Genomic DNA, 23,931 nt, shown 5'->3' with positions numbered 1-23,931 from the left:
CTATTCTCTGCCCTTCTCCTGTGGGAACAAGTACGCTGGCTAGACCGGCCGCTGTCTTAAGCAAAGATTAAAAGAGCATTGTGACAATGTCTCGTTTATGGCCAATTCAGGCTACGTATTCAAACATTGCAGGGACTACAAAGCAGAAGATAATGACAGCAAACTTTGTGAACCGATGTACACAGAATGCAGCGCCGTGGAAAAAAATCGTGACGCACTAACAAGAGAGATATTGGAGGCACCTATTATTGTAAGATTGCAGGACGATTGTATAAACGCACCGTCAGTAGCATTGTGCCAAAGCGAAATCAAGTATCTTGATTGTTAGATTTGACATGCGCCAGTTACCAGCCGGCATTAGTTCCTCCCGTGGATGTTTTTGTGCGTTTTTTCCTTATCTAGTCACCAGTGGATGCAAAAAGCCTGTTGGCCATCCAATAAATTTATTTAAAGCGGACAAGTGGGCTAGTTGGTGATCTTTAGATTCAACGTACACATGGTAACTAGCGCTAAAGACAAGGACGGAAGAAAGCGTTCGTGGTGTCCGTCTTTCTTTCTTCGGCCCTTGTCTTTAGCGCTAGTTACCATGTGCATTGAATCAATAAATTTAGTTGTCAGTCAGCGCTCTGTTGTGTGTCTTCTCTATTCCGTCAAATGCGTTGTAGTTATGGAAGTATGAAAAAGTCACCGGAAAGGGCTCGCAAACTTTTGCGCACGGTTGCTGGTTCTTTGCTGCGCGTGAAAGTGTATTATTTGGCTAGGGTGTTCATGACAACACAATTCAGTGATTGAGCGAGTTTACGTACGAGCAGGTGTTTCAGGACTCCCTCAACGGGGCAATGGCACCTTTGGCCAAAAAACGCCATGGCATAAGGCATTTTCGGCCTACTCAACATGACGTGGGGCCAGAGACCCGTTTTCCTAAGCACTGCACCCTATAGAAGCCGAGCACCAGGCCAACGGAAAGCTTGTACCCACTGTATTACCTGTGCGTACCCAGCGGCACTACGGATCGAACCCCGCACCTTTGAGGCGAATGCTCAAACGGCTAGGCCACCACTGCGGTCGCTCTTGACTCCTCTGAAATTATTCCGTACTATATATTGGAGACGCTGCGCGTAGCTCTTGCAACGGGGCGTGAATCCAATTTTAAAGAGTGTCATTATTTCGGCGGTACACACACAATCCAGGTGCATAGCTCCAATCTCCATACATACAGCAGATATGACGAGAAATGCGCAGCAGGGCGTGCCGGCACGCCATCGTCCACATCGGCACGCACTCGCGTGTTGTTCCCTTTCACAATGCTTTCACTTGCACAGGAGAAAAGGTGCACTGGTTGGCACGCATTCACCTCAGCAAACGGCGTAAAAGAAAATAAAAAAAAACACGAGACGCGAAGAAACAAAAATCTACAGAGCACACGCCGACTTACTATATACTTTAATTAATAAAGGAAAGTTGGTAAGGTACGTATACGAAAACATGAATTGTATTCACGCATGCATGGATGCATAATATGTATAAAAACAAAAATAAGCTATAAGCTAAGTTCTTGCCGCTATCAATCATTACAGCAAAAATATAGTTAGCACGTCAGCCACGTTGATCATAATTTTTATTTATTTTTTTAGATGTGTGAAAAGGAGCCCGTGTTTCGGAACGCTCTGACTACAGTACTTCGCAATTTCCGGCGCGCCTGTACAGAGAGCGCCCTCAGAGCACTGCTGAGGTGCCCTTGTTAACGAGTGTCTTGATCCGGAAAAAAAGAGGTTGAATCGGTGCCATATTCTTAATTGCTAGATGCCGCGTCCGTGACACGAATGCAGACAGCTGAACAATGCACACAAAGGAAGAATACCAAAACGAAACAAGAAATAAAGGCACTAGCCAGCAAGTTATTTCAGCTGGTTTAAATTTTGTGTCCATTATGAAGTGTTGTGTGCAGTCGTCTCTCTATCTCTTGCCACTAAGCACAACGAAATAATGTATACCGGTTGATCAAATGCGCATAGCGACCCACACTAAGACCCACTGGCGCGGGTTGTCTTGGGGCACAATCAGATATTAGCTGAGAAAATCCAATCCGGAGCCGCGCCGAACGAGGTATGCAAAGCCGCAGCAGATCGCTTGGCTCAGTGCAGCAGATCGCCATCGGCTGTATACGCGCTTCGTTGCTGTGTGTGTGTGTGTGTGTGTGTGCGTGTGCGTGTGTGTGTGCGCGCGCGTGTGTGTGTGTGTGTGTGTGTGTGTGTGTGTGTGTGTGTGTGTGTGTGTGTGTGTGTGTGTGTGTGTGTGTGTGTGTGTGTGTGTGTGTGTGTGTGTGTGTGCGTGCGTGCGTGCGTGCGTGCGTGCTCGCCCTTCTTTGCTGGCTGTGAGGCTCCGCGGGTTGGGCTAGCGCAAACGGCGCCGAAAGTGCACGAGGAGCGTTCGTGTGTGTGCTCTTGCTTTCCAGCTTCGTCTTGTTTCGCGCTGAATTTTCCGTACATGCACCGAAGGGCTGCACCTTCAACTCGCCCAGTTCACCTGCGCGCAGCTTGCGTAGACGTCTCATAATTTATTGCAATGTCTATGCATTCGTCGCACCTCGCACTGGAGTTCATAAGCTTCCAAAATCTCGTTTCTATAGAGCACGTATTCATAATTAAACGATACACTTCTGCGTCAAGCCCGGTGCTCCAGAGCACGCTGGACACGCTATTCCGCACCCCCTGCCCCCTTTTGTACGATTTCTTTTTTAAGCGACCCCCACATGCCGCGGGTAAGTCAAGGCTTCGCAACAGCACAGCCATATCTATCTGATATGACATGTGGTTACCTGTGTCAAGAAAACTATACCTTTCGCGATTTTATCCGTCAGCAGAAAGACTGAGCCGAAACAAAATCAGGGCACTTGCACTGCTATTTTGCTTTACATTTACTCGCTTGGCTATCTTATCATCGCATCGCCGTGCCGAGCGAACTCTAAAGTTCGATTTTTTATATATTCTACGAAACTACTTGCAATAGCGCACCTGCGGGTGGAGGAGAAATATCAGCGTTCGTGTCCCTTGCGCTGTTTCAAAAAGCACGACTAGCCCGCACCTCTGGCTATCCTTGTAAAATGCAGGCAACTCTGCAGCACTCAAACAGTGTTTCAGTTTTTCGCGCTGTAAGTTATCTCCTGCTTGAAAGGCGGCTAGAAACGGATAACCGCTCACGGAAACGAAGGAAACTTTTGCTGTCCACGTAAAGAAGCGCTATTCGCGAGCTAGCTTTAATCACAGCCATCCCATACACCGCCCAGAAACGGAGGGGTGTCGACACGCCGCGAGGTTTCCGACATAAAAGGGTCTCCGAGGCAACAGTGTCGTCATGGCGACTAACCATAAGGAATATAAACACGCGCTTGCGCGTCGAGGCAGCCAGAAAAAGACGGCTCTTGCGCCATCGATTTGACGGCAGGTGAAAAATAGCCCTGCCGGACCATGTGGTCAGCGCGCCTCGTGTGTTGACCCCGTCCAGGAAACGAGCGAGCCAGTACAGATGCGACGAGGTGCCTCGCTCCGCGGGGTCTTCGGCGCTGCCGATAGCCGAGCGGCGCTTCACAACACGTCGGTGCGATCTGCGTGTGTCTGTCGCGACCGTGCATGACAGCTGTTGGCAGCAAGTATACATGGGACGTAAGTGTAGAGCGTACTAGAGCTAGCACGCGCTAAAAGGAGCACGAGGTCGTTAAACGCTCCCTGAAACGCACGGAAGCTCAAAATAAAAGTGGCCATGGCTGCACGGCGAGTGACATAACGTGTTTTATTTTTCCCGGACTTGCTCCCCACCACAGCGAGCGGGAGATAATATTCCGCCGAGGCTCTGGGCAAGTGCCAGCCGGGCCCTTTTCACGACACGGAAAGGATGCCTCGCCGAGAGTTGTTATTCTCGCTGTGGCTTTCAGATTTTCCGCGGCAGTACAGAGACGCCTCACAGCAGGCGCGATGGACGCCTGAGAGATGGGTGGACGGTGAGGAAAGGCTTGTCGTTTGGATTTGCGTCATGTTTTGCTCCAACTTTTTTCACCTTTTGCGATTAGCAAGAACGCTGCTATCACATGCTTTATGCCGCCCATCGTGATCGGACCATCGCTACAGCACTTGACGGTTTCTCGCGAAAACATTCATAGTGTTCGCTGGACGACGAAGCGGCGAAAAAAGCCGAGGTGTTCGAAGAACATTGAGGACACCTATTGAGTTTAGGACTCCGAATACTGAAGTGCCTCCAAAGGGATACGGCAGGGTAAGACAAGCAAATTAACGCAGATGGTGGCATCATCGCTAATTATTTTCACGGCGACCATTTTTGGTACAGCCTGCGAAATGGCTAGCAAAAACGGGCACATGCTTGACTTCTCTGCTGTGAAGCGCCAGTTAGAGACAGGCGGCTACCCCTGATCCTATGCGCCTCAAGCTATTTCATGCTGACCTGATGCTATCAAGAAGAGCACTGCATAAAATGCTTCCCAACGCGGGTACTGTCCGGCACTACAGACACCACCTGTTGCATGTATGATTGCTCGCGCTGTTTCATGCTACCAGCGGTCTTTACAGGCTTCGAATTATGAATTCTTAGTGTCCTTCATTTGGAGGCCTTTGGAGGCCCTTTCGATAAATCATTTACAGCGGTCCATCTTTGTAAAGGATCCAAGCTTCAACACTGCTCCACTAGCGTCGATGCTATGTGAAAACAACGCAGAAAGAGAATAGAGCGCATTATGTCATACCCCAGGAACTCACCGACAGCTTTCGTTGCGTTCAAGCCTGTCATGAGTGCCCTAGGAGATCTAAGGCTCGCTCCTAACTTAAGACAATGAGGGGCGGGCAAATGTCCTCATCTTTGCTTCTCCGCCCTCGCATTCTTAAAACTTCCTTGCTACCGCACCCCCGCCCTCACCACGTACAAAAGTGTGCGCCCACCCACACCACACCTTCGATCTCAGCAGTCAAATAATGCCCGAGCTACATTTTCATACTTCCGACATCTCTCAACATTACTTAGTAATGAACCTGTAACACAGGTCCTCAACATACTGTTTGAACGAGAGAATATTGACATGATCACGCGTATCTTTCATGGTTCGATAATCGCTTATACGCACATATGAGTATAGCGACGAATGCGACCATATCGCTTGGTTGGTGCTTACCTTGAACTACTTTGTGCAGTACTCAGCATAAAGAGGTATCTATAGAAACAACAAACTGGCTGGCGTTCTTGCCGCCAAAATGAATCCTTCACCATTCTTATACGATGCATTGAGGAAGCAAAAGGCAGCAGTCAAGGACCCCGACACAGTGCAATGACATATGGGCGCCTCTTTGTGACCGGCAACCTTTTTACTATAGTAACTAAACTGACATTAATGCCATCAGAGGTATCTTAAGAAAAAGGCCAGAGACAGTCACTAAGTACTAACCAGATATCCGTTCTAAAAACCACTACCTTAGTAATTAGAGGTATGTCAAAAAGTTGAACTAGTGAAAGTTACTACTTCAAAGAAGCTAGTGAAGAGCACTGCAGCGACACACACAAAAAAGGGGTAATAGTATTTACTAAGAAAATGCGATGAAGCTGTTTTCGCATGAGTTGCTATGTTCTTCGTACGGTCTGTCGGCGTGGCTTGGTAAATGTTCCCTGAGAAAATTAACAAAAACGCCATCTGTTCAATTTCACCAATGCCCGACACCAGTGAGTGCTACCACAGCGTGCTGGCCGTAAGTCACACACTTAGGCTTCGACATACGGGGCATTACGTGTGCAAATTGTACGAAGCGACGAAATCAAACAATCCTACCGGAAACACACAAAGGTTCAGAATACCAGAAAAGCACAAATCAGAGGTGAACATTTTCGTCTTACATACTCCCTAAATCTGAAGTTATGGGGCTAGTTGCTTTTAGCCGTTGAGCTAAGATACCAACTTTAATTATGAAGTAGTGATTGTAAAAACAGATTAGTCTACGTAACCGCACGTCCCTGCAGTAATGTTTACTCACAAAACCATTTTATTCACGCAGCGGTCTGTGTCAATTATCTTCTACGACTTTGTTTTAATGTTGAAGGAACGGTTACTAACCAGCTACTAACGACCATAGGTAGTAAACTGCTAGGAAGGGCCTACTTTTACTAGCGACATTGGAGAGGGTAGAAATAATTAGTAAGAAAGTAGTAAAAATAAATCAAAATCTGCAAACCCTAAAAGACAATACAGTAGTTAATCACTGAATAAGGCCTCATACGTACACGTATCTCACTATCCACATCACTAAGCGATAGCGACTGCAAATAATGCTATGTTTGACATCCCAGCCATTTTCATTTCGATATAAAAATGTTGATATATGGACCTTATATGGATTACACGAGTGTTAAGAACCTCAGACCTCAGAAAAATTCAGCCTCTTTTAAGCACGAGAAGGACCTTTGCCGATAACGACCATGACGATGACGATCCTTAATGCCTCATCAGCTGTTTACTTAGACCATCAGAGTCAAGTTGGGTAAGATATTTAAAATTCACATTTTTTTAAAACTGCGCTCTCGCCGCAGTAATAAAAATGGGATAAATATAATGAGCGGTCTGCAAGCCCTAAAAGAAAATGTCGTGGTTAATCAGTGAATGCTCATAAAAAGACAAGCATATGGGATGCAGAAACAAATGTTTAATGCGTGCAAATCAACAAAATATTGTCGACACTTGTGATGTCATTGAAACATGAACAACACTTAGTGCTTCACTAGATAAGTCCCTATGCTGATACCTATACGCGTTCACAGCGGATTTTAATCGAAGCTATCCTTCATTGAATAATATTCTACGAAACAATTCATGCTGCGCGAGGTATCAGTGTTTGGCGCTTAAAGTAAATATCAGCAGCCTTCGCAACATAGATGTCATTGCGGTTCTCCTTTTACTGGTCAAAGCAGTGAGAGAAAAAGAAAAGAAGCAACAAAATAAACTCTCACCTCTTAAGTTTCGCACTAACTTTCTCGTGTTATTTGTTCGGTTTCTGCATTTGATTTTACTGAATGCCACCCAAAGACGTTTCGTTTACTACCAAGTGTCGCAGTGAATGCATTTCAGTGCCAGGAGTAATATATATATATATATATATATATATATATATATATATATATATATATATATATATATATATATATATATATATATATATATATATATATATATATATGTGATGCAACGCCCCCTGTGCGCCCGAGGAAGAAAAGAATACAAAAAAAGCTCGTTCCACTCCCACGCATCCCTCGGCACGAGCGTATTCGAACTGCGCTCGGCGTTAGGCTGCTGGAACAAGCTGCGGGCGCCCTGGGCTTGGTCTCTGCCTGCTTCAACGCTCGACGGAACTGACCATCCTCCCGGTTAGTCTCTCAGCGAGTGACGTTTCCCCTTCAGCGTAAAGCGAAACCAGTGTGCTGGCGTTCTTCGAAGAGGGCGACGCCGACGCTTCACGCAGCTCCTGGGCCCTTCCAGTTGGAGCCCGGCGCGACGCTCGAACCAACTGCGCTGCGCACAAGCTCACCGCCCCTGGTTTCCTGGAGGACGTCGTCGGGCCCCCTGCTGCTATGGAGGATCAGTCCTACACGTGTGAACTGCATCAGCCGCAAGCGCCTTGGAGTATCTCCCTTGCTCGTGCGCAGTTGTCTGAGGGCCAGTGGCTGCACCTCCTGGACCTGACGCTGCCAGTAGGTATTCAACACGACTACTCATCAAAGAACATCACAGCGTTTACCGGCTTGATGCAACGTCGCCACGACCTTATGCCAAGCTGCCGCATCTTTGCCATCCACCATCCATGCGAGGTTGATATCCCCGATGGCAAAGCGGAGCACGCCGGTCTACATAAACACCTGGACGGGCTTGGAGTCGACGCTGTTCGCAAGGCCATCGTCTCCCGAACCCAGCGCGCGGTGCCTGTCGCTGCATTCGGCCTGCATCGTCATCGTGGCGAAAGTGACTGCATTGTGCAGCTGGTTGTCAACGACGCCACCGCTCGACTCCCCCATCTGGCAACAGGTCATGCTGTGCGGGCCTTGATGTACCCGCAGCGCCTGCGTCACCTGGTCTCGGTGTCACCTGGAGAGCACGCTGTTCGGCGCGGACCGCTGCACGGGGTTGGAGTGGGCGCCAGACACAAGACCATCGTTGCCCGCACCCAGCGCAAGGCGGTATGCCGGTCGCACGGACATCATCTTGGAGGCCGCTTCTTGGAGCTGGCTGTCGACTGCGCTGCTGCCATACTCCTCCTTCCAGCTGCTACCCCTGCGGCTAATCCCCAGGTGGACCCGCTCCGCTTTCAGCACATGGCCCCGGAGCTGCTGGAGACGCAGGGGAAGCCCTCGCGCGCCATGGCGCAGAGTGTCGAGACGCCACGGTCGCTGGTGGGAGGGTAGAAGGTCAGCAGGGCGGTTGACCGCGGGCGGCTTCAGAATGCCAGCCCCAATGAGGTGCAAGCACTCGTTCGTTCCGACGGAGAGGGCGTGCCTCATCTTCGTTGTGGTTGCAAGAAGACCACTGCTCTCGGGACGATTAACGTGTGTATATAGCGGTCGCGTGTTATTTAATTTGAATACAGCGTCACGGCCAACTGTGATGGCGTAGGCTGCGCTTATGCCGGCTGCTTGACTGCTGTTCCCCGCTTTCCGAAGCCAGCCCGGGAACCAGCAAGAAGCCGTGATTTTTGGGTTTCGGAGGGAGATGACAGCGTGGTATGGATGATGCAGTCTAGCTTGAGCTGGCGTTTTTCTGATAAATACACTTCTCAATGTCATACAGCTGTCTCACTGCTCTTACGACTCGTAGCCATTTGACTACACTCCCCAGCGGGGTGACTGAACCTCTGAGAGGCTGTGTTGCCCTATCATTGGCCGGAGCTTGAGCTGCCGTGTGGCAAGGAATAGCCTACTGTATTTAATACTTGGAAACCAAATATTGCTTAAAAGTTTTTAGCATGTGTACTCGTGTGCAGGTGTGCTGGACATGGTGATGTGGAGGCTTTAGCTGTTTTATTACCGAGATGATTAGCAAACTAGCAATGGCACAATCACACCGATTTTTGGACTTTGGGCTGTAGGAGTTCCGTTACGCAGCTACACGGGATGGGTGTGATAGGAGTAATAAAAGAAGCGATCTGTTGTGAGCCCGAAATGAGGTCTTAAGAATCAGCATGGCGAATACCTGCCTGCTCAACCACCTTCGGCGCTAAATGAGACACAGACTAATGTGACCGCTGCAGTGCAACACCAAGTTATAGGTCCCGTTGGCGCGGAGTATTTGCAAGGGTCGTGCAGTTGCAGTCGGAATGTAAGTAAAGCGGTCAAGAAAAGAAAGCCGTTATTTTGGGTATTAGTAAAGGCAGCCCCAAAACGGAAAACAAAGCACTATTAAGCAAGCGGGAGCGGCAGTGCTCACAACGCTTCTTCATTTCCAGGGGAATTGTTTAAATCTGAAAGTATCCGAATTTCAAAAACGTAGTAAGACACGATGTTGCGCTACTCGGTTCATATATTCAGCAATTATAATACTGCGCGAAGAACACAGGATGAAAGGAGACGCAAAGACGCACACGCAAAGCGCAGAACTTCCAACTGGATTTGTTTCGTCAAAGCAGGTGCCTTGTATGGGTTTTCAACATAACAAAACGAGGTGCAAACGCAAAGGATTCGTGTACGAAAAATCATATTTTGTGATTTTGAAGAGCCTTATAGGGCACTTGTTTACTCGAAATAAATCCTGTTGGAAGTTTGCGTGTGCGTTCTTGCCTCTCCTCTAGTCTTGCCTTCTTCGTGCAGTTTTCTAGTTGCTGAATTCAAAAACGTGCAAACCCGTCTTTCAAACACTGTAGGATTGAAGCCGTTGTGGGACTTACCTATTAATTTTAAACACAGCAGATTTCTCATTCAACGGTCCCTGACCCCGCGACCTTGTGAAAAAAATGGCCTCCGGTGCTATTCGCAACTTTCAGTTATGGTTTAGTGTGGTTTATGGGGTTTAACGTCCCAAAGCAACTCGGGCGATGAGGGACGCCGTAGTGAAGGGCTCCAGAAATTTTGGCCACCTGGGGTACCTCAACATGCACTGACATTGCACAGCACAAGGGCCTCTTGCATTTCGCCTCCATCGAAATGCGACCGCCGCGGCAGGAGACGAACTCGCGTCTTTCGGGTCAGCAGCCGAGCACCGTAACCGCTGAGCTAACGCGACGGCTCTTTCAGTTCAGGTTTTATTTTTCTTTTGTGCAAGTAAACATTCATACTACGAAAAAATTTTGGACTCCTGAAAAACCAAAGTAGTAGTCTTGGAAAGCTTGCACTTTTTAGTTTGGAAGCATTAAGCTACTTCGGCTCTTGTTATCTGTCAGCTCTGTATACCTTCTCATAGTTATATGCTTCATTTGCTACTTTTTTATGGTAAAAGATTGCTGGCATGATGCAGCCTGAACATCTATGCAAATAACAAAACATAACAACAACAGACTTAAAGAAAACTGAATAACCCTTTCACTCCATGTGCGGCGTCTTTGCCACTTAACAAAACAATCTCACGCCCCCTAGTAGCAAATGATCACGACGTCCCTCCACTCATCAGTTCGCATTTTTGCATATTTTTATGCGCAGTGCGCACATATAGCGAGTAAGTTACAGAGCACGACTGTAAACATGAGGTTATATACGCACGTGGGGTATCTGGCCCAAAACACCTCGTCTGGCTTGCTCGAACGTAGTAATTAGTTGTAGTAAGTGTTTTTTATTAAAATAATAATAAAAAAGAAGGAAAAGATTTTTGCTAGCCCCGGCATCTGCCATCGATACTGAAGCATCTGACACGGGGCAGCGGAAATAAAGTATAGCAGGCAGAATGGAGACATGAAATGAAAGAGGTGAGGGGACAGGGAGAGAGGATAGGGGGAGAGGTAATATACACAAACTATTTACAAAATACGAAATGTGTACAGGTTGTGCGCGTGATTAGTAGCGTAGTAAGGGCAAACTTCAGAATAAGATTGTAAACTATGCCGAGGAATCAACTTTCTTGTGCGCTTAACGACGCAGCGAGGTGAGCCTTAGCTTCGCGTACTTTATCCCCCGTCCAGACGGCAAAATAAACGAAAGTCGGCCGTATAGTCTAGGAATATTTGACGTTCTAGTTCCTCGGAGCAAGCCACGCGAGGCCAGCTACGACTTACTTTTGGCGTCTCAGAGGCAAGGCGCAGACGACAGTCAGTCGCGGCCTCAACGCTAATTCGGACATCACACTGTCTAGCTCGTTGGCGCAAGCCAGACCCGTGGGGCAAAGCATTTCTTTTGAAGTGTCGGCGCCGCTCCACAGAGCGCCGCATCCGTTCGTGCACGGCGCGAAGCGGAACGCTGCGGCTGCCCCTCAATTTTCGCAGGGGGAGCAAGGTGAGCAGGGCAGAGCAGACACGCGCTGTCTGCGACGCCAGTCTCGGCCGGCATCGGCGAGGGCTGCGCACGGACGGAGCGAAAGGCGCCAGGGGGCGGGCGAGGCGCGTCGAATGCATTGCCGTGTATCTGTCACGCAGCCGGTGGTGGCGTATAGCCGCCGTAGCTGGCCAGACCGGGGACTGCCGGCCCAGGCAGTGCAGCTCCCTTCCCGGGGAGTCAATGGGGCTGACCGAGGCTGTGGGCGCGAGTCGGACTCAAACGACCGGAAAGACACGGTCTGCTAGTGAATAATGCCCGCCACCTGTTCGACGAGCAGCCGCTCTCATTCGATTCCGTCATGTTCTCTCTTTTGCTCTGCCATCCCCCTCCCCAGCATTCTCTACCCCCCCCCCCCCCCTTTTTTTTTCTCAGAACAAACTATTTTGAATATATTTATGTACAGTCTTTGTCAAAAGTATACAGCCCAAGAGGTTTGATTCCAAGCCGTGTAGCGGATCTCTTCTGGACATTTGACGCTCCTAAGCTTGGGAGGGTTAAGGACTTAAGTTCCTCTCGCCTTCGTGAAATCAGGGCCCCTGTTTATGTAAGAAGAGCTGCGCTGTAGGGCTGAGAAGCAGACCCCTTGTGATGCACACTTTTGACAAAGACTGTGCGGTTCCAATACCCATATGACACATTTTTGTTTTGTCCACAAGTCGCTTATGGAAACCTAGAAATACCTCTGCCTGCAGCGTCGTAGATATAGGCATTTCTGTATTGCAAATACAGAAGTCACCTGTTTGCGAATTAGTAAATTACGAAATCAAACTGTCGAATTCTCTTTGCGCTTTCGTTTTGTTTCTGCTCTGCCAAAGTTTGAGGAGGCATAACTTTTACTTTGGGTCATTTTACTCTCTCTCTCTCACCGTAGAACATATATTCGAGGTCTGTGGGCATGCTCTTTAGATATACCAGCCAGCAAATACGCACTAATGATGAGACTGCGTTGAGTTGTCACAAAAGCCCTCGCCGCGTTTGCAGGAACAAGTTCTTGCTTCATTTGTATTCTGTGAGGTCAGCAAACAGAATACGCATGATACGCTTCTCGCTAAGCAATTACAGCCCATTCGTAAATAATCTAATCACGTGAGACAACGTAGTTGCCCCAAGTAATAAGATTGTTGTTCATGCAAAGCGGCAGAAGAGCTCAGCCGGCTCAACGGTTCCCTGCTGTCTGTCTCAAGGCGAACTGAAAGTCGTTCTTTTGCTTAGCGTCACCTGCCAAGGATGATGCGCGGCTAACCGGGATGTCAGAAGGCACGATATGACGACGAATGACTTTTCGGGCCCCTATTGGAGAGGGGTGCAGATGAGAGAGAGAGAGAGAGCGACCAGCTGGTTGCCTGAGTAAGAGCAACCAGCCGTCCGTACCATGGCGCTTCAGTCGATCGCACACTGCCCCATCTTCCAAGTGTTCGGAGGAGCTCGAGAGACTCGTTAAACCAGTGCACAGCCGAGTTCGGCGAATTTAGCCGGCATAATTACAGGCCGACACCTGCCAAGGTCGCGGCTGTTGCAACAGTAAAATGACGAGAAAGAAAGCTCGCCATTCCGCCGGTCGCACGTGCGGATAGAGGGTTATGTTTAAAAGGGCGCTCGTGGTATGCGAGATACGCCAACAAAGCTGCCGTCGCTAGTCAGAACGCGGCCGCTGTGTATGGTCGCAATGCGCCCACAGTTGGGGAGAAACTTTCGAGTGTCTATGAAGACGACAACTACGGGCAAGATATTGCTTCATCTCGTCTTAAATAACGCATATTTAAATTGAGGGAAGGCAACTTTTTCCTCTATCTTCCTTCTAAAATTTCTCGAATGAGTACAGATACGCCCCATTTGTTGCTTTGCCGCCCCCGTCGTCTGTCCACTTGTTTAATTGAGCGGGTCCTTTTAACGAAGTCTAGTAAACAACCATGCCACCTCTATTCCAACTTCGTTATAAAGAAATAATGGATGAAACCAGCAATGACGATTCCCCTCGGAAGCTCGGTCAACACGGGCTATAACGAAGCTACGGCTATAACGAAGTAATCGACGGGCCCCCTCAACTTCGTTATAACGAGGTTCAACTGTATACGGCAACAAAACAAACTCCGCCGTCTCCACTGCAACGCACATGTATTCGCGTGCTTATGCACTCCACGAGCCAAGAACCTGCTGCACGCACAACGAGCAAGCTTGTCCTCGTCGGCCGCGATCATGCCCGCATTTCGCGCGTGTACACGTATAAACGCGACTCATCGCTGACACTGAGAGACACTCGTGTCTCAAAATATTCCCACTTTTCATCGTGTATCTACAGCGGCGCGTTCGTTCTCTGACTGCACCGCTGCCTGGCCCTGTATAATATACCCGTCGCTTCGCACTGATGCCGAGCGCAGAGCCACAGCATGCATGCATCGGATGGAACTGCCGGTGAAACTTACGCTCGGAGAGAGTTCGCTGTCCGGATATACCTGCGTATCCGGTTGCGAAAATGTGCCGTCGACGAGCTCATTTTGCGATGCCGGGAGAGAGGAAGTCGTTTCTTTTTTCGCTTATTTATCTACCATGTACCTGAAATGTGCCGCGCCTGGCTGCTCCATGAGGATTAATATTAGGTGGCCAGTGCAGTCAAATGAATTTTTCGACTACTTTATCTCCAATCTAAACCAAACAACATTATTTGACACGTTACCGTATTTGAGCCTCACGATTCTTACAGATGGACATTCACAAGCTTAGATATCGGCGCCCCTGAGTTTAGTATGCTTTACACTAGTTCATGGCACGGCGTCTGGAAAATAGGCTGCGGTTACAGAGATACCATGATTGCCTTTCTTTAGCACTGGTTAACTGCGGAGACCGATTACTTTTTGAAAAGACTTCAACGCTTTTCGCGATCTAGATGACTTTATATGGCCCCTGACTATACACCTGCAGCGCTTCCAGTTCCACGACTGAGGGAACCATGGCGCATACAATCAAATGCCACCCCTATGTGAGTCAACATTCCATTGGAGCGATACAGGGTTCGCAATCTCACCGATTAACTTCAAGAGGTACGGGCGCAAAATTTAAACGATCAACAAAGGATATAATTTGTTCCATCAACGTATAAAGAACGCCAACCAGCAAGTTATCGCCAGCATTGAGTGGAATGACACTTAATATGAATTAGTATTGGCCAGCGAGCAGCTTCTAAATTTACATCCGCATGGAAATCGACATCAAGTGACGCACTGTACAGTACACAATGCGCTAGAACGGTGTATATACTACCGTGCACCCATATTCTAGCTCACTGCAATCAGCACGGCGCTTTGCTCCGGGGGCCACGGTCGAGTTTTTCGTTGCAGGCAGGGAAGCAGCTCAAGACAGTTCGTGCTCGCACCCTCCTACCAGCTTGTCAGTTTTTCCAGACGCAGTGAAAGCGACCTGTGTACACTCAGAGGCTTCCACAAAAGGTCACACGTTGAGCCTCACGAGGAAACTTGGCTTCGCTCTTGAAGCGTATACCGTCAGTTCTCAGCAGCCATCCACAGTGCAACCCTCCCTAACGTCTCAGTTCGCGCAAGGCAAAGTCATTGTTTTCGGCCGCTACGCTTTGTTAACTACGCGCGCACGACCACACAGCGTCCGTCGCGCCACCACCGATTCACACCGCTTCCTCTGTACCTTCGCTCGATCCTCGTTCCGCGCATTCGGAACGCGTGGCCCTCGTGTTTGCCACGGTTTCTCTTTTCGGCCGCCCGGGACCCTCCTCCTAGGCGTGTCCTTTAGAGCAGGAAACCGTAAAAAACTCGCCTGCGCCCTCCCGAATCCTACATACTCCTCGGCAGCATGCCTTCGGCTGCAGATAGAATTCTTGTTTTGTGTCTTCGGCGTAAGCAGAGTCTCTTCCTCAGATCGGTACATTAAGAGGGAATCGCATGTCGCTCTGCACATGTCACTGATGTCGCTTTTTGTGTGCGTGCTGGTTGGTTCTCCGGCTGCCCCTGTGCGCCAAATATGCGCTGCCAGCGCAGGCTAGCAACGCCCATCCTTTCGACTCATTCACGCGTGAAAGTTTTGCGCTGGGCGCCGTGCTTATAAGAGTTTTTAGTTGCCGAACTGGGAAACAACTGCTCTTCGAACAGCGCCACATAGCGTCGAGGGTTGCGACCTACATGTATATACAAATATTGGATGGATGCGGCGGGAGCCCAGCTGCACACTGCGCGTCGCCTCGAAGCGTTCCCGTTTCCATGGCGTCGCAAGTGCGCCTGCTGCAGCTGCGGGCGAACGGCGCGTACAGGAGGGATAGCTGGCGTCCCAAATTTTCTCGGTGCAAAGTGGCCTCGAAAACCAAACAAACAGAAAACAAAAGCGTGATAGAAGCGCACGTGCGGCAGCTGCCCCCCCAGATACAAGTGACGCGACTCTCGTACTACGAGACCCGGTTGAGACGTGCTACGGTTCCGTGACGGAAGTGCTCGGTTACCGTTTCTGTCCAGACATTGCAGGTAAAGTACACTGAAATGATGTAGCAAAAACTTGCCAATATGCCTGCTTTTTCTTTGCCTTCTTTCTTTCCCCTTTACCGCCATTTACGGCTTTACAAGAAGGGCCAAAATGGAGCCCAGCTCTAACAGCTTACTGTATTAAATCCGTATCAGCGACAGGATGCGATGCAAGATTACAACTTCAACAATTTGCGCAAGTTTTGTGTTCTAAATTTGCGCAAGTTTTGCACTCTGCGTCATTAACGGTGGAAGTGAACGGTTAGTTTCTTGAATTGGCAAGTTGGAACGCGATGTTGACACGAGTGTTTACATATGATGCGCGTCATGTAGCACTGATGAGAACGAGCAGCTCACCCGAAATCACTTTTAACTGCACGTGTCGCTGGCATAACTTTTCACCCTTCCGCTTCACAGTTAGATAAGGTTGAGCGTAAATTTTCGCACCCACGCTATGAATGTCCGCAGTTCTGCGCTAGTTTATCGGACAGAGCGCGCTACACGGCGGAGATTCAAAAACAACGAAAACAAAACGAAAGCATGGGGCAACACTTCTGCGCGGCGCTCAGACACGCACACCCCTCTCCTGCAAGGCCACTTCTCCGCCACATCTCCCACGTGTGCGGCGACCACACGCGGGCGTCGAGGCGCCAGCGGTTGGGCCGCCGTCGGCCGAAGAGGTCCCCGAGCGCCTTCCTCCCCTTTGGACGCTATCAGGCCCCGTCCCTTTTCATACTCACTGCCTTGCTTCTGCTGGTTGAGCTGTTCGGTGCTTCGCAGCAGTTGGCGGCCGTCATCGTCAGCCCCCGGTCGTCCGCCGCACAGGACCATATTTCGCCACCCCGCCCCCGCGGGCTGGCCTGTTGAGGGACTTGGCCGGTCCGGTATGCGCACGAAGAGCGCTCGGAGACGGACTCAGCGAACTGCACAGACAGCGCAACGCGCGAGGAGAAGCGGCTACGTGCGGCCGCGCAGTGCACGCGCCGCGAGGAGCAACGGTCAGGAGAACACGCTCGCGGAGCTGCCGGGCAACTTTCAAACTGGGGCCCGTATCGGCGCAGTCGGCTGCTGGGGCGGCTGCTGCTGCTGCCCGCGGAGACCCGCCGAGAGAGATTGGGTCGCGGACCACGCGTCCGCTGGGCGGCGCGCCCAGCGCAAGGTCACGCCGGTCACGGCGCATGCGCAGCCGCGAGAGCGCCGATTTTGGATTCCCCAGCGGCCAGCCGAGAGGACTCCGCATGCATCACACCTTGTGTCTCGCTTCTTTATTGCTTTCGGGGAGAGTGAGCCTTTGGTGCTTCCGCTGAGCAAGGTATGCCGCCGCAGTGGGCTGGTCCGATCGGCATAGCAACTCGAGCCGCCTATGCGGGGCGAGCGGCCTGCGCACGTCCGCTCCGTACGCCCGACAGTGAGAGGAAGGAGAAAGTGCCTTGTAAGGCAGGCCTAGGCGGCCGCTTACATTTTCCAGCCCCCATTGTATTATATAGATTATTCATCCATTCGTCGACTTACCCGCTTGTTTTGCGGCCAAACGACCAGGGCATTTGCGTGGTCGTGCTCACGTGACCTAGTGGCATAAATTCGCATCTTAGCTCATTGAGTTTGGGGGGAATTTTCTAAGGTGTAGTAAATTTGTAATACGGAAGTAACCACTCATTAAATAATGAGTAATTACCCTCGCATTACAAATTCGCATCTCATCGGGAAGCGCGCTTAAGAGTTTTGTGGTGCAGAAGCATGCTGCGCACCAAGGCTCTTTTAACGATGCGCGTACAGACACGTGGATCAAGAAATTAACCCAACTAACTAGAGCAGATATTAGCCGAGCACAACGTAAGGCTGTTTTGGTACTGCTTGCGCTCGTCTTAGTCTCGTATACTCGCGCTATTCGACGACGCCCCGAACGCTCAGCTCTGCTACTGACCAACCGACAATCTGACGTCATTTCCTTTTAAGATTACGGCAGTCGCGGCTTTGGTGTGAGCATTTGCGATGAAAAGAGGGGTCCTTCCAGTGAGCAGTTCTGCGCGCGTATAACTGGCCGATAGTCAAGGGGAAGCATCCAAGCCGAGCACTGGCACCCTTGTTTTCCTTGAAATGTCACTAAGCTCCCCTGCTGCTTGGAAACAATCCGTCCTCGGAACGACAGGAAGCCGCGTCCGCTCTTGCTTCGTTCGATGGGTGCAAAATCAGACAGCGGCAGAGGCGGAGCGTGGCCGTGCGTGGAACCGCCGTGACAGCCCAATGCACGCCGTTTCATCCATCAACTGCTGGGCTCCATCTGCGGAAGTCGTGGCAGCCTGGTAGCACAGCGACCGACGGCACGAGTTCTCGTCATTCAGGCTGGTCGGACGTGTAGGCGGTGCCAGTTGTGTTATGTTTTTATTCTTAAGCCATTGTTTGTTTTCTCAACACCTTCCGTCACCTTGCCTCTTATCAGCTGTTTTTTTTCTTCCCTTGAACAAGTTATTTGCTCTTTCTTTTTTTTTTAACCTGTGCCACTGAGGTTAGTGCAGTGACCAGCTCATGAGCGCATCTTCACTGCAAGGACGTCCTCACAAATGAAGCGCATGCCGACAAATAGTCGTGAACTGGACGCGAAACAAACTCGCGCGATGTTCGGTTTAATCGATTCTCCAACGTTGCGTCGGGCGTGTGATGCTGATATTTATAGCCATGCATGCTTGACTTTCCCAAAGTGTGTCCGCTTTGTGGCTTGGGGCCTGGGTTTTTGAACTACAGAAATTTCATGCATCTAATTCCTCCGGATACAAGGAAGCAGATTTGATCTCCTATTTCTGACGCACGTGCACGAAACAATGCATGCAGGTGTTTTTTTTTTTTTACCCGCTTCACTTTTGAAGCTGAACAGCTCTCTCCTGTAGCACTGCACTTTCCTTTTAGAAGTGTTTTCCCCTCTCGTGCACGCATGGCAACGTATACTATAATAAAAAGATACAGGCAAGATTGATAAACACTTATAGAAGACAGCCTTCGCGTCTCCGAGGTGAAGTTTAACCGTATGTAATATCCATATCAGTTTTATAATTTCGAAAACGCAGTTACCCTCGGCGCTGTGGCCCATCAGGAATTGCCTACATCGCACCACAATACATGCGCTTTCGAAAAGCTTGCAGGTAAAGCAACCCCTCCAGTGCGCGTAATTCGTCGAAATAGTCAAAATTCGTTGGTTCACGAGCGGCGAAGGTGACTGCATTTTCGAAATTCTAAAAATTGGCACGGATGTTACGTACGGCGGGCTACACGCCTCTCAACAAATATGGAGTCTAGCAGGACAGGATATAGTTGAGGAAATTTAAATTATTAAACAGTAATAGTAAAACGTTCACTATTCAATATTAGCTAAACAGCCTCCTACTTAGCAGGTATCGACTGTATCATGATACGCACTGCACCGCTGGCAATGCTACGCCGAAAAAGCGCTCTTCTAGTTAAAAAAAAAACTTTCTTTTTAAATTTAGAGAACATTTTAGGTGAAACGCACGATATATTAACCGCACAGACCCTGTATGCTTTCCTATCTATCAACATTAGTTTGGGTCTAAAAATTCAATATATTTGCCGTTTTAAGAATGAAAGGATCACAGAGAGATAAACAAGACGCAATACCTCCAGCTAATCGCCACAGATGGTTTCTAAATAATTTTTTTTTCATTTTTATTCATTCCTGTTAGCTAACATCGAAAAAGGCCTTAAGAGTAATTTTCTGACACCATTATTTCCCACATTGCATCCGTGCTTTATCCGCAATAGACTACTCGGACAACCCTAAACACAGATACATTCGGTTGCGGCTGCGAGAAAAACGCCACTTGCACAGTCTCGATTGAGAAGAGGTATCGTTTTTGCCAAAAATAACCAGGCTGCCCTTGTTTCTTCTCATGCCATAACGAGACTTGTTATAATCGTCCTCATGACGACGGCGATCGCACATGTCCACGCCGATTATCCTCGCAGCCGATGGTAATTTACTATCTTCCATGTACAGTCTCATAAAGTACACAATTAGTCTTATCGAGGTTTATGAGATGAAGAATGACTGTGTGGGTGCTGACTCGATGGCAAACACGATAGAGAGTGGAGTGGGGTCAAGGTTGCGGTAAAAATAGCGCCCTCACTTCATCGCTTCATCATCATCATTATCATCATAATCATTATAATCATCATCCTGACTAGACCCACAGGGCAAAGGCCTCTCCCATGTCTGTCCAATTAACCCTGTCCTTTGCTAGCTCCGTCCACCCAATGCCTGCAAATTTCCTAATCTCATCCGCCAACCTAACTTTCTGCCGCCCCCTGCTCCGCTTACTTTCTCTTGGAATCCACTCCGTTACCCTTAAGGACCCTCGGTTATCTTGCCTTCGCATCACATGCCCTGCCCAAGCTCATTTTTTCCCTCTTGATTTCGACTAGGATGCCATTAATCCGTGTTTGTTTCATCAGCCACTCGACCCGCTTCCGGTCTCTTAACGTTACATCTATCGTTTTCCTTTCAATGGCTGGCTGTGTTCTCCTTAACTTAAGCTAAACCCTTTTCGTTAGCCTCCACATTTCTGCCCCGTAGGTGAGTACCGGTAAGATACAGCTGTTGTACACTTTTCTCTTGAGGGAGTGGGCTGTTAAGTGGTATCCGGGAAGTTTATTTTGTTTGTTTCTTTTTGTGTGTAGAAAATCAGGTGTTCGCAAATTTTACACGTAGTTGCTAGGCCTATAGTTTTCAGTACTATCCTTGCTTCTGAGTTGCACAATGATGCGATTCTGCCGGTCCTTCAGAATGCATGCGGCTGGCATGAGTGAGTCGCCCAGTTACCTTTTTGAACAACACACAGATGATTCGACCACCCCTCTGCATATTACTTCAAAATGCTAAGACTGTATTCGGCCCAGCAATATTGCCAACGCCTAGGCTTGAGAAAATGTCGAAGATACCATATCCAGGGATTTCGATGTTCGGTACACGGGGGGAAAGACGTACTCTGGATGGTTACTGAAGACACAACAAATCGCAGTATCATCGCTCGCGCACGCAGTTTCCGTCAGTTGAAAATGTAAAACTAAAACGGTAACTTGTCTTGACTACTCTCCAGAATTTCATAGGCATATCTACCAAAAAAAAAAAGAACATAGTTGTGGGCTGCAGTACTTTTCTCTTCCATTCGCCGTGTGTTGTTTAGTTTATCTGCAACGCTGGTAACATTTTTTTTCCAAACAGGGATGAATTAGGGCTTTTAAGTTCATCTTTTCCCGTCTTTTACGTTTGAGCTGTAACTGTAGCGTTTTTCGAGTAATTCAAGAATTGCGGTACGTCATAAGTCGTTTATATTCTTGAAGGTTAAGGCCAGCACGGGGGAAAGGTTCCGGAAGTACGTGGATGGGTTGTGGAAGAGCGGCAGGCAAAGTGGAGGGCCTTTTCCGACGTTGACACAATATACTGCCTATGTTACTTCTCGTGAACATCTAGCACTCATACATGCATTGCCTGTACGAGAAAAAATCTACAAGTGATATTTACTATAAGCTGGCCAACGCCTTTCATTGCTAATGGTGCAGCATTTGTTACTGTCATTCTTGCATCTATTGCTTTGCGCTGCTGCCCTGTGATCAGGTGCTCTGGCCATGGCGCCACATAAAATGCTATCTGCTACATATAAACTGAGATGCAAGAACTCCTTTGAATCTTTTTAGAACGTGCAGCAGGTCAAAACAAAAAGCAGCATGCAGTTTTTTTAATGTCAGATATATCAGAGGAGAATCAAATGAAGGCGATCTAATTTATGTTTGACGATCGGCAACGGACACTACGAATGTACAGTCTTGAGTGTGGCGTCGAGTGACAGACGCAGTTTTTTTTAAGCTTTCAAATTTTCATTACTTGAGGACTTTGCATCTACTCCTCACGGTGTTCTAAAATTTCAACAGAAGAACCTATAAGGGCCTGTAGACAGAGTCAGAAACATGTCATGCATTGTTAGGATGCACAATGCAGAAAAGCCTTCCACACCTGGAACAGCAGGTATGCTTGTCAGACGTAGGGGAGTTTTAAACCAAATGGAAATCCCGCTCCAGTCTCGCCTCTCGCGGAATCATGTACAGTGTTTTGGAACAAAATTACTGCTTGGTATATAGCCTCGCTAAACCACGCCTCTCTCTGTACGTGCCGCAGCTTTCGGTTCGTTAGAAGCTAAGCTTCGAGCTGTCTACTTGCTTGGCTTATACGCCCCTCCGACAATCATCTTTTAGAAAACAAAAATCCTGCTTATTTGTTTATTGAGGTCATACGGCCGTGTTCAAAATTTTAACCTTTTGTGGTTCGTGAAGACACCGTTCGCGTTTAGGTTACCAGAGAAATGTTTAAACTTGGAGCCATTACTTCCTCCATTCATGTGCTGCAATTTGCCGCACCTTTTTCTAATTTGGCGAACGCGGGCAGAATGACGCTCTCAAACCAAAAGCGTTGATGCCTTGATTTTGGAGCATGCCACTGGTGCATACCTTCTTCGTGGCAGTATAGCACCTTTGTTAATATGGGACAGCTTCTTATTTGGACTACGAGTCCACGGGACCACGGGACCACGTCGCCCATGAGTTCTTGTTAGTTAGTTAGTTAGTTAGTTAGTTAGTTAGTTAGTTTGTTTGTTTGTTTGTTTTACGTCGCCATTGAGCGAGAAAGTTCTTTTCATGAACCACACATATTTTTTTTTCTGCAAATAAAGTTCAAGAAGCGCAATGTGCATTCGGAACAGTTTCTATACCAATCACTTTGTTCTATATATTTTTTCTTCTGGGAAAATGCGCTGTGAACACAGACAGAAAAGTGGTCACGTCTTCACGTGCACCTCAAAATGTGGCACACAGACTTCGCAAGGCGCATGACATGCACTGGAAGGTAAACAGCGAAGCACGGGTGTCTGTTGTACTGATAGCCCATTTGATTCCCCGTGCAACCACATTCAGCAGTTATCCGTTGTAGGCACTAGCAAGGACGCCATTGTTTTCAGCACCGATAAAGTCGTCAGAGGCACAGCATAGGCGACGCGACACCGCACCGCCACGGGCGCGGCTATCAGGTAGAGTACTTCAGAGCGCCGGCGTGTCGCCGTATCGGCGTACCTGTACCACACCTGCATAGCAACGCACCGCTTCGGGTCCGACGGGCGACAGAGACGTCCGGCGGTGACATGAGCACGGGCAGCGAGATTTATGCCGCCTGTCGGAGCGCGCGAGCGACACACACGCGTGGGAAAAGTGGTGCCGGGCGATCCACCCAGGCATTGTCTTTGGTGGCTATCCGACGCTCCCGCTGCTTCGGGTCGGAATGCAACCGCACGGCGGCGACCGTTTCCCCCCGGGTTCCGCGGGCACCGGAAACCGAGACGTAATGGGCCCCTGGCGGAGAGACAAAAGTGCCGCCCCTCCTCTCGGTTCCGGGACGCTGCTTTCGGGGCGCCCACGCGGGCCGCCCCTCCCTCCAGCCCAGCTGGCCGCGACAGCGCCAGTGCGCGCAGGGCTGCATGCTGCAGTGCCGCTGGACAGAGCTCGCCGCCAACTGTCCCCGGCGTTTGTGCAGCGCGGTCACCCGAGAACCATTGTGCGAAAAGCGCGTACTATGCGACAGTAGACCCGTGACGAGGGGATTCGAAATAATAGGGTTAGACAGGACCCATCTACTGCGGCGAAAGGATTGCCAGAAATAGACTGCGAAAATGAGCTCCAAACGCAGGTTCAGTTCTTTTGTAGCGGCCAACGCCTGAACCTGCAGCCAGTGGCTCCTGGATCGTTTCTCCAGCGATGCCCATAAATGGGACATCCCCTGGGGTGCCCGGCGTCGGCTTTGTTGTCGCATTATGTCGTAACCATAAATCACAGCGTTCGCCTGCAGGCCGCCAATGAGAGTGCTATACCAAGGTGGACTGGACATATTGTTTGCCTTGCGTGTCCA

General features: G+C 49.1%; 1 protein-coding gene across 1 annotated transcript in view; it reads right to left on the bottom strand.

The window, feature by feature from the left end:
• The window catches only part of LOC144113600 (protein PALS2-like), a 56,308-nt gene extending 39,208 nt beyond the window's left edge, over positions 1-17,100 (bottom strand). The window contains exon 1 of the mRNA XM_077646769.1: positions 16,712-17,100. Within this exon, the coding sequence (XP_077502895.1) occupies positions 16,712-16,802 (91 nt within the window). The 5' untranslated portion in view covers positions 16,803-17,100. The remainder of the gene's footprint in view (positions 1-16,711) is intronic.
• Between the last annotated feature and the right edge of the window lie 6,831 nt (positions 17,101-23,931).

This window comes from Amblyomma americanum, chromosome 1, assembly GCF_052857255.1.
Source record: "Amblyomma americanum isolate KBUSLIRL-KWMA chromosome 1, ASM5285725v1, whole genome shotgun sequence".
Lineage (NCBI taxonomy): Eukaryota > Metazoa > Arthropoda > Arachnida > Ixodida > Ixodidae > Amblyomma > Amblyomma americanum.
Note: the sequence above shows the minus strand (reverse complement) of the source record. Positions and strands in the feature narration are given on the sequence as shown.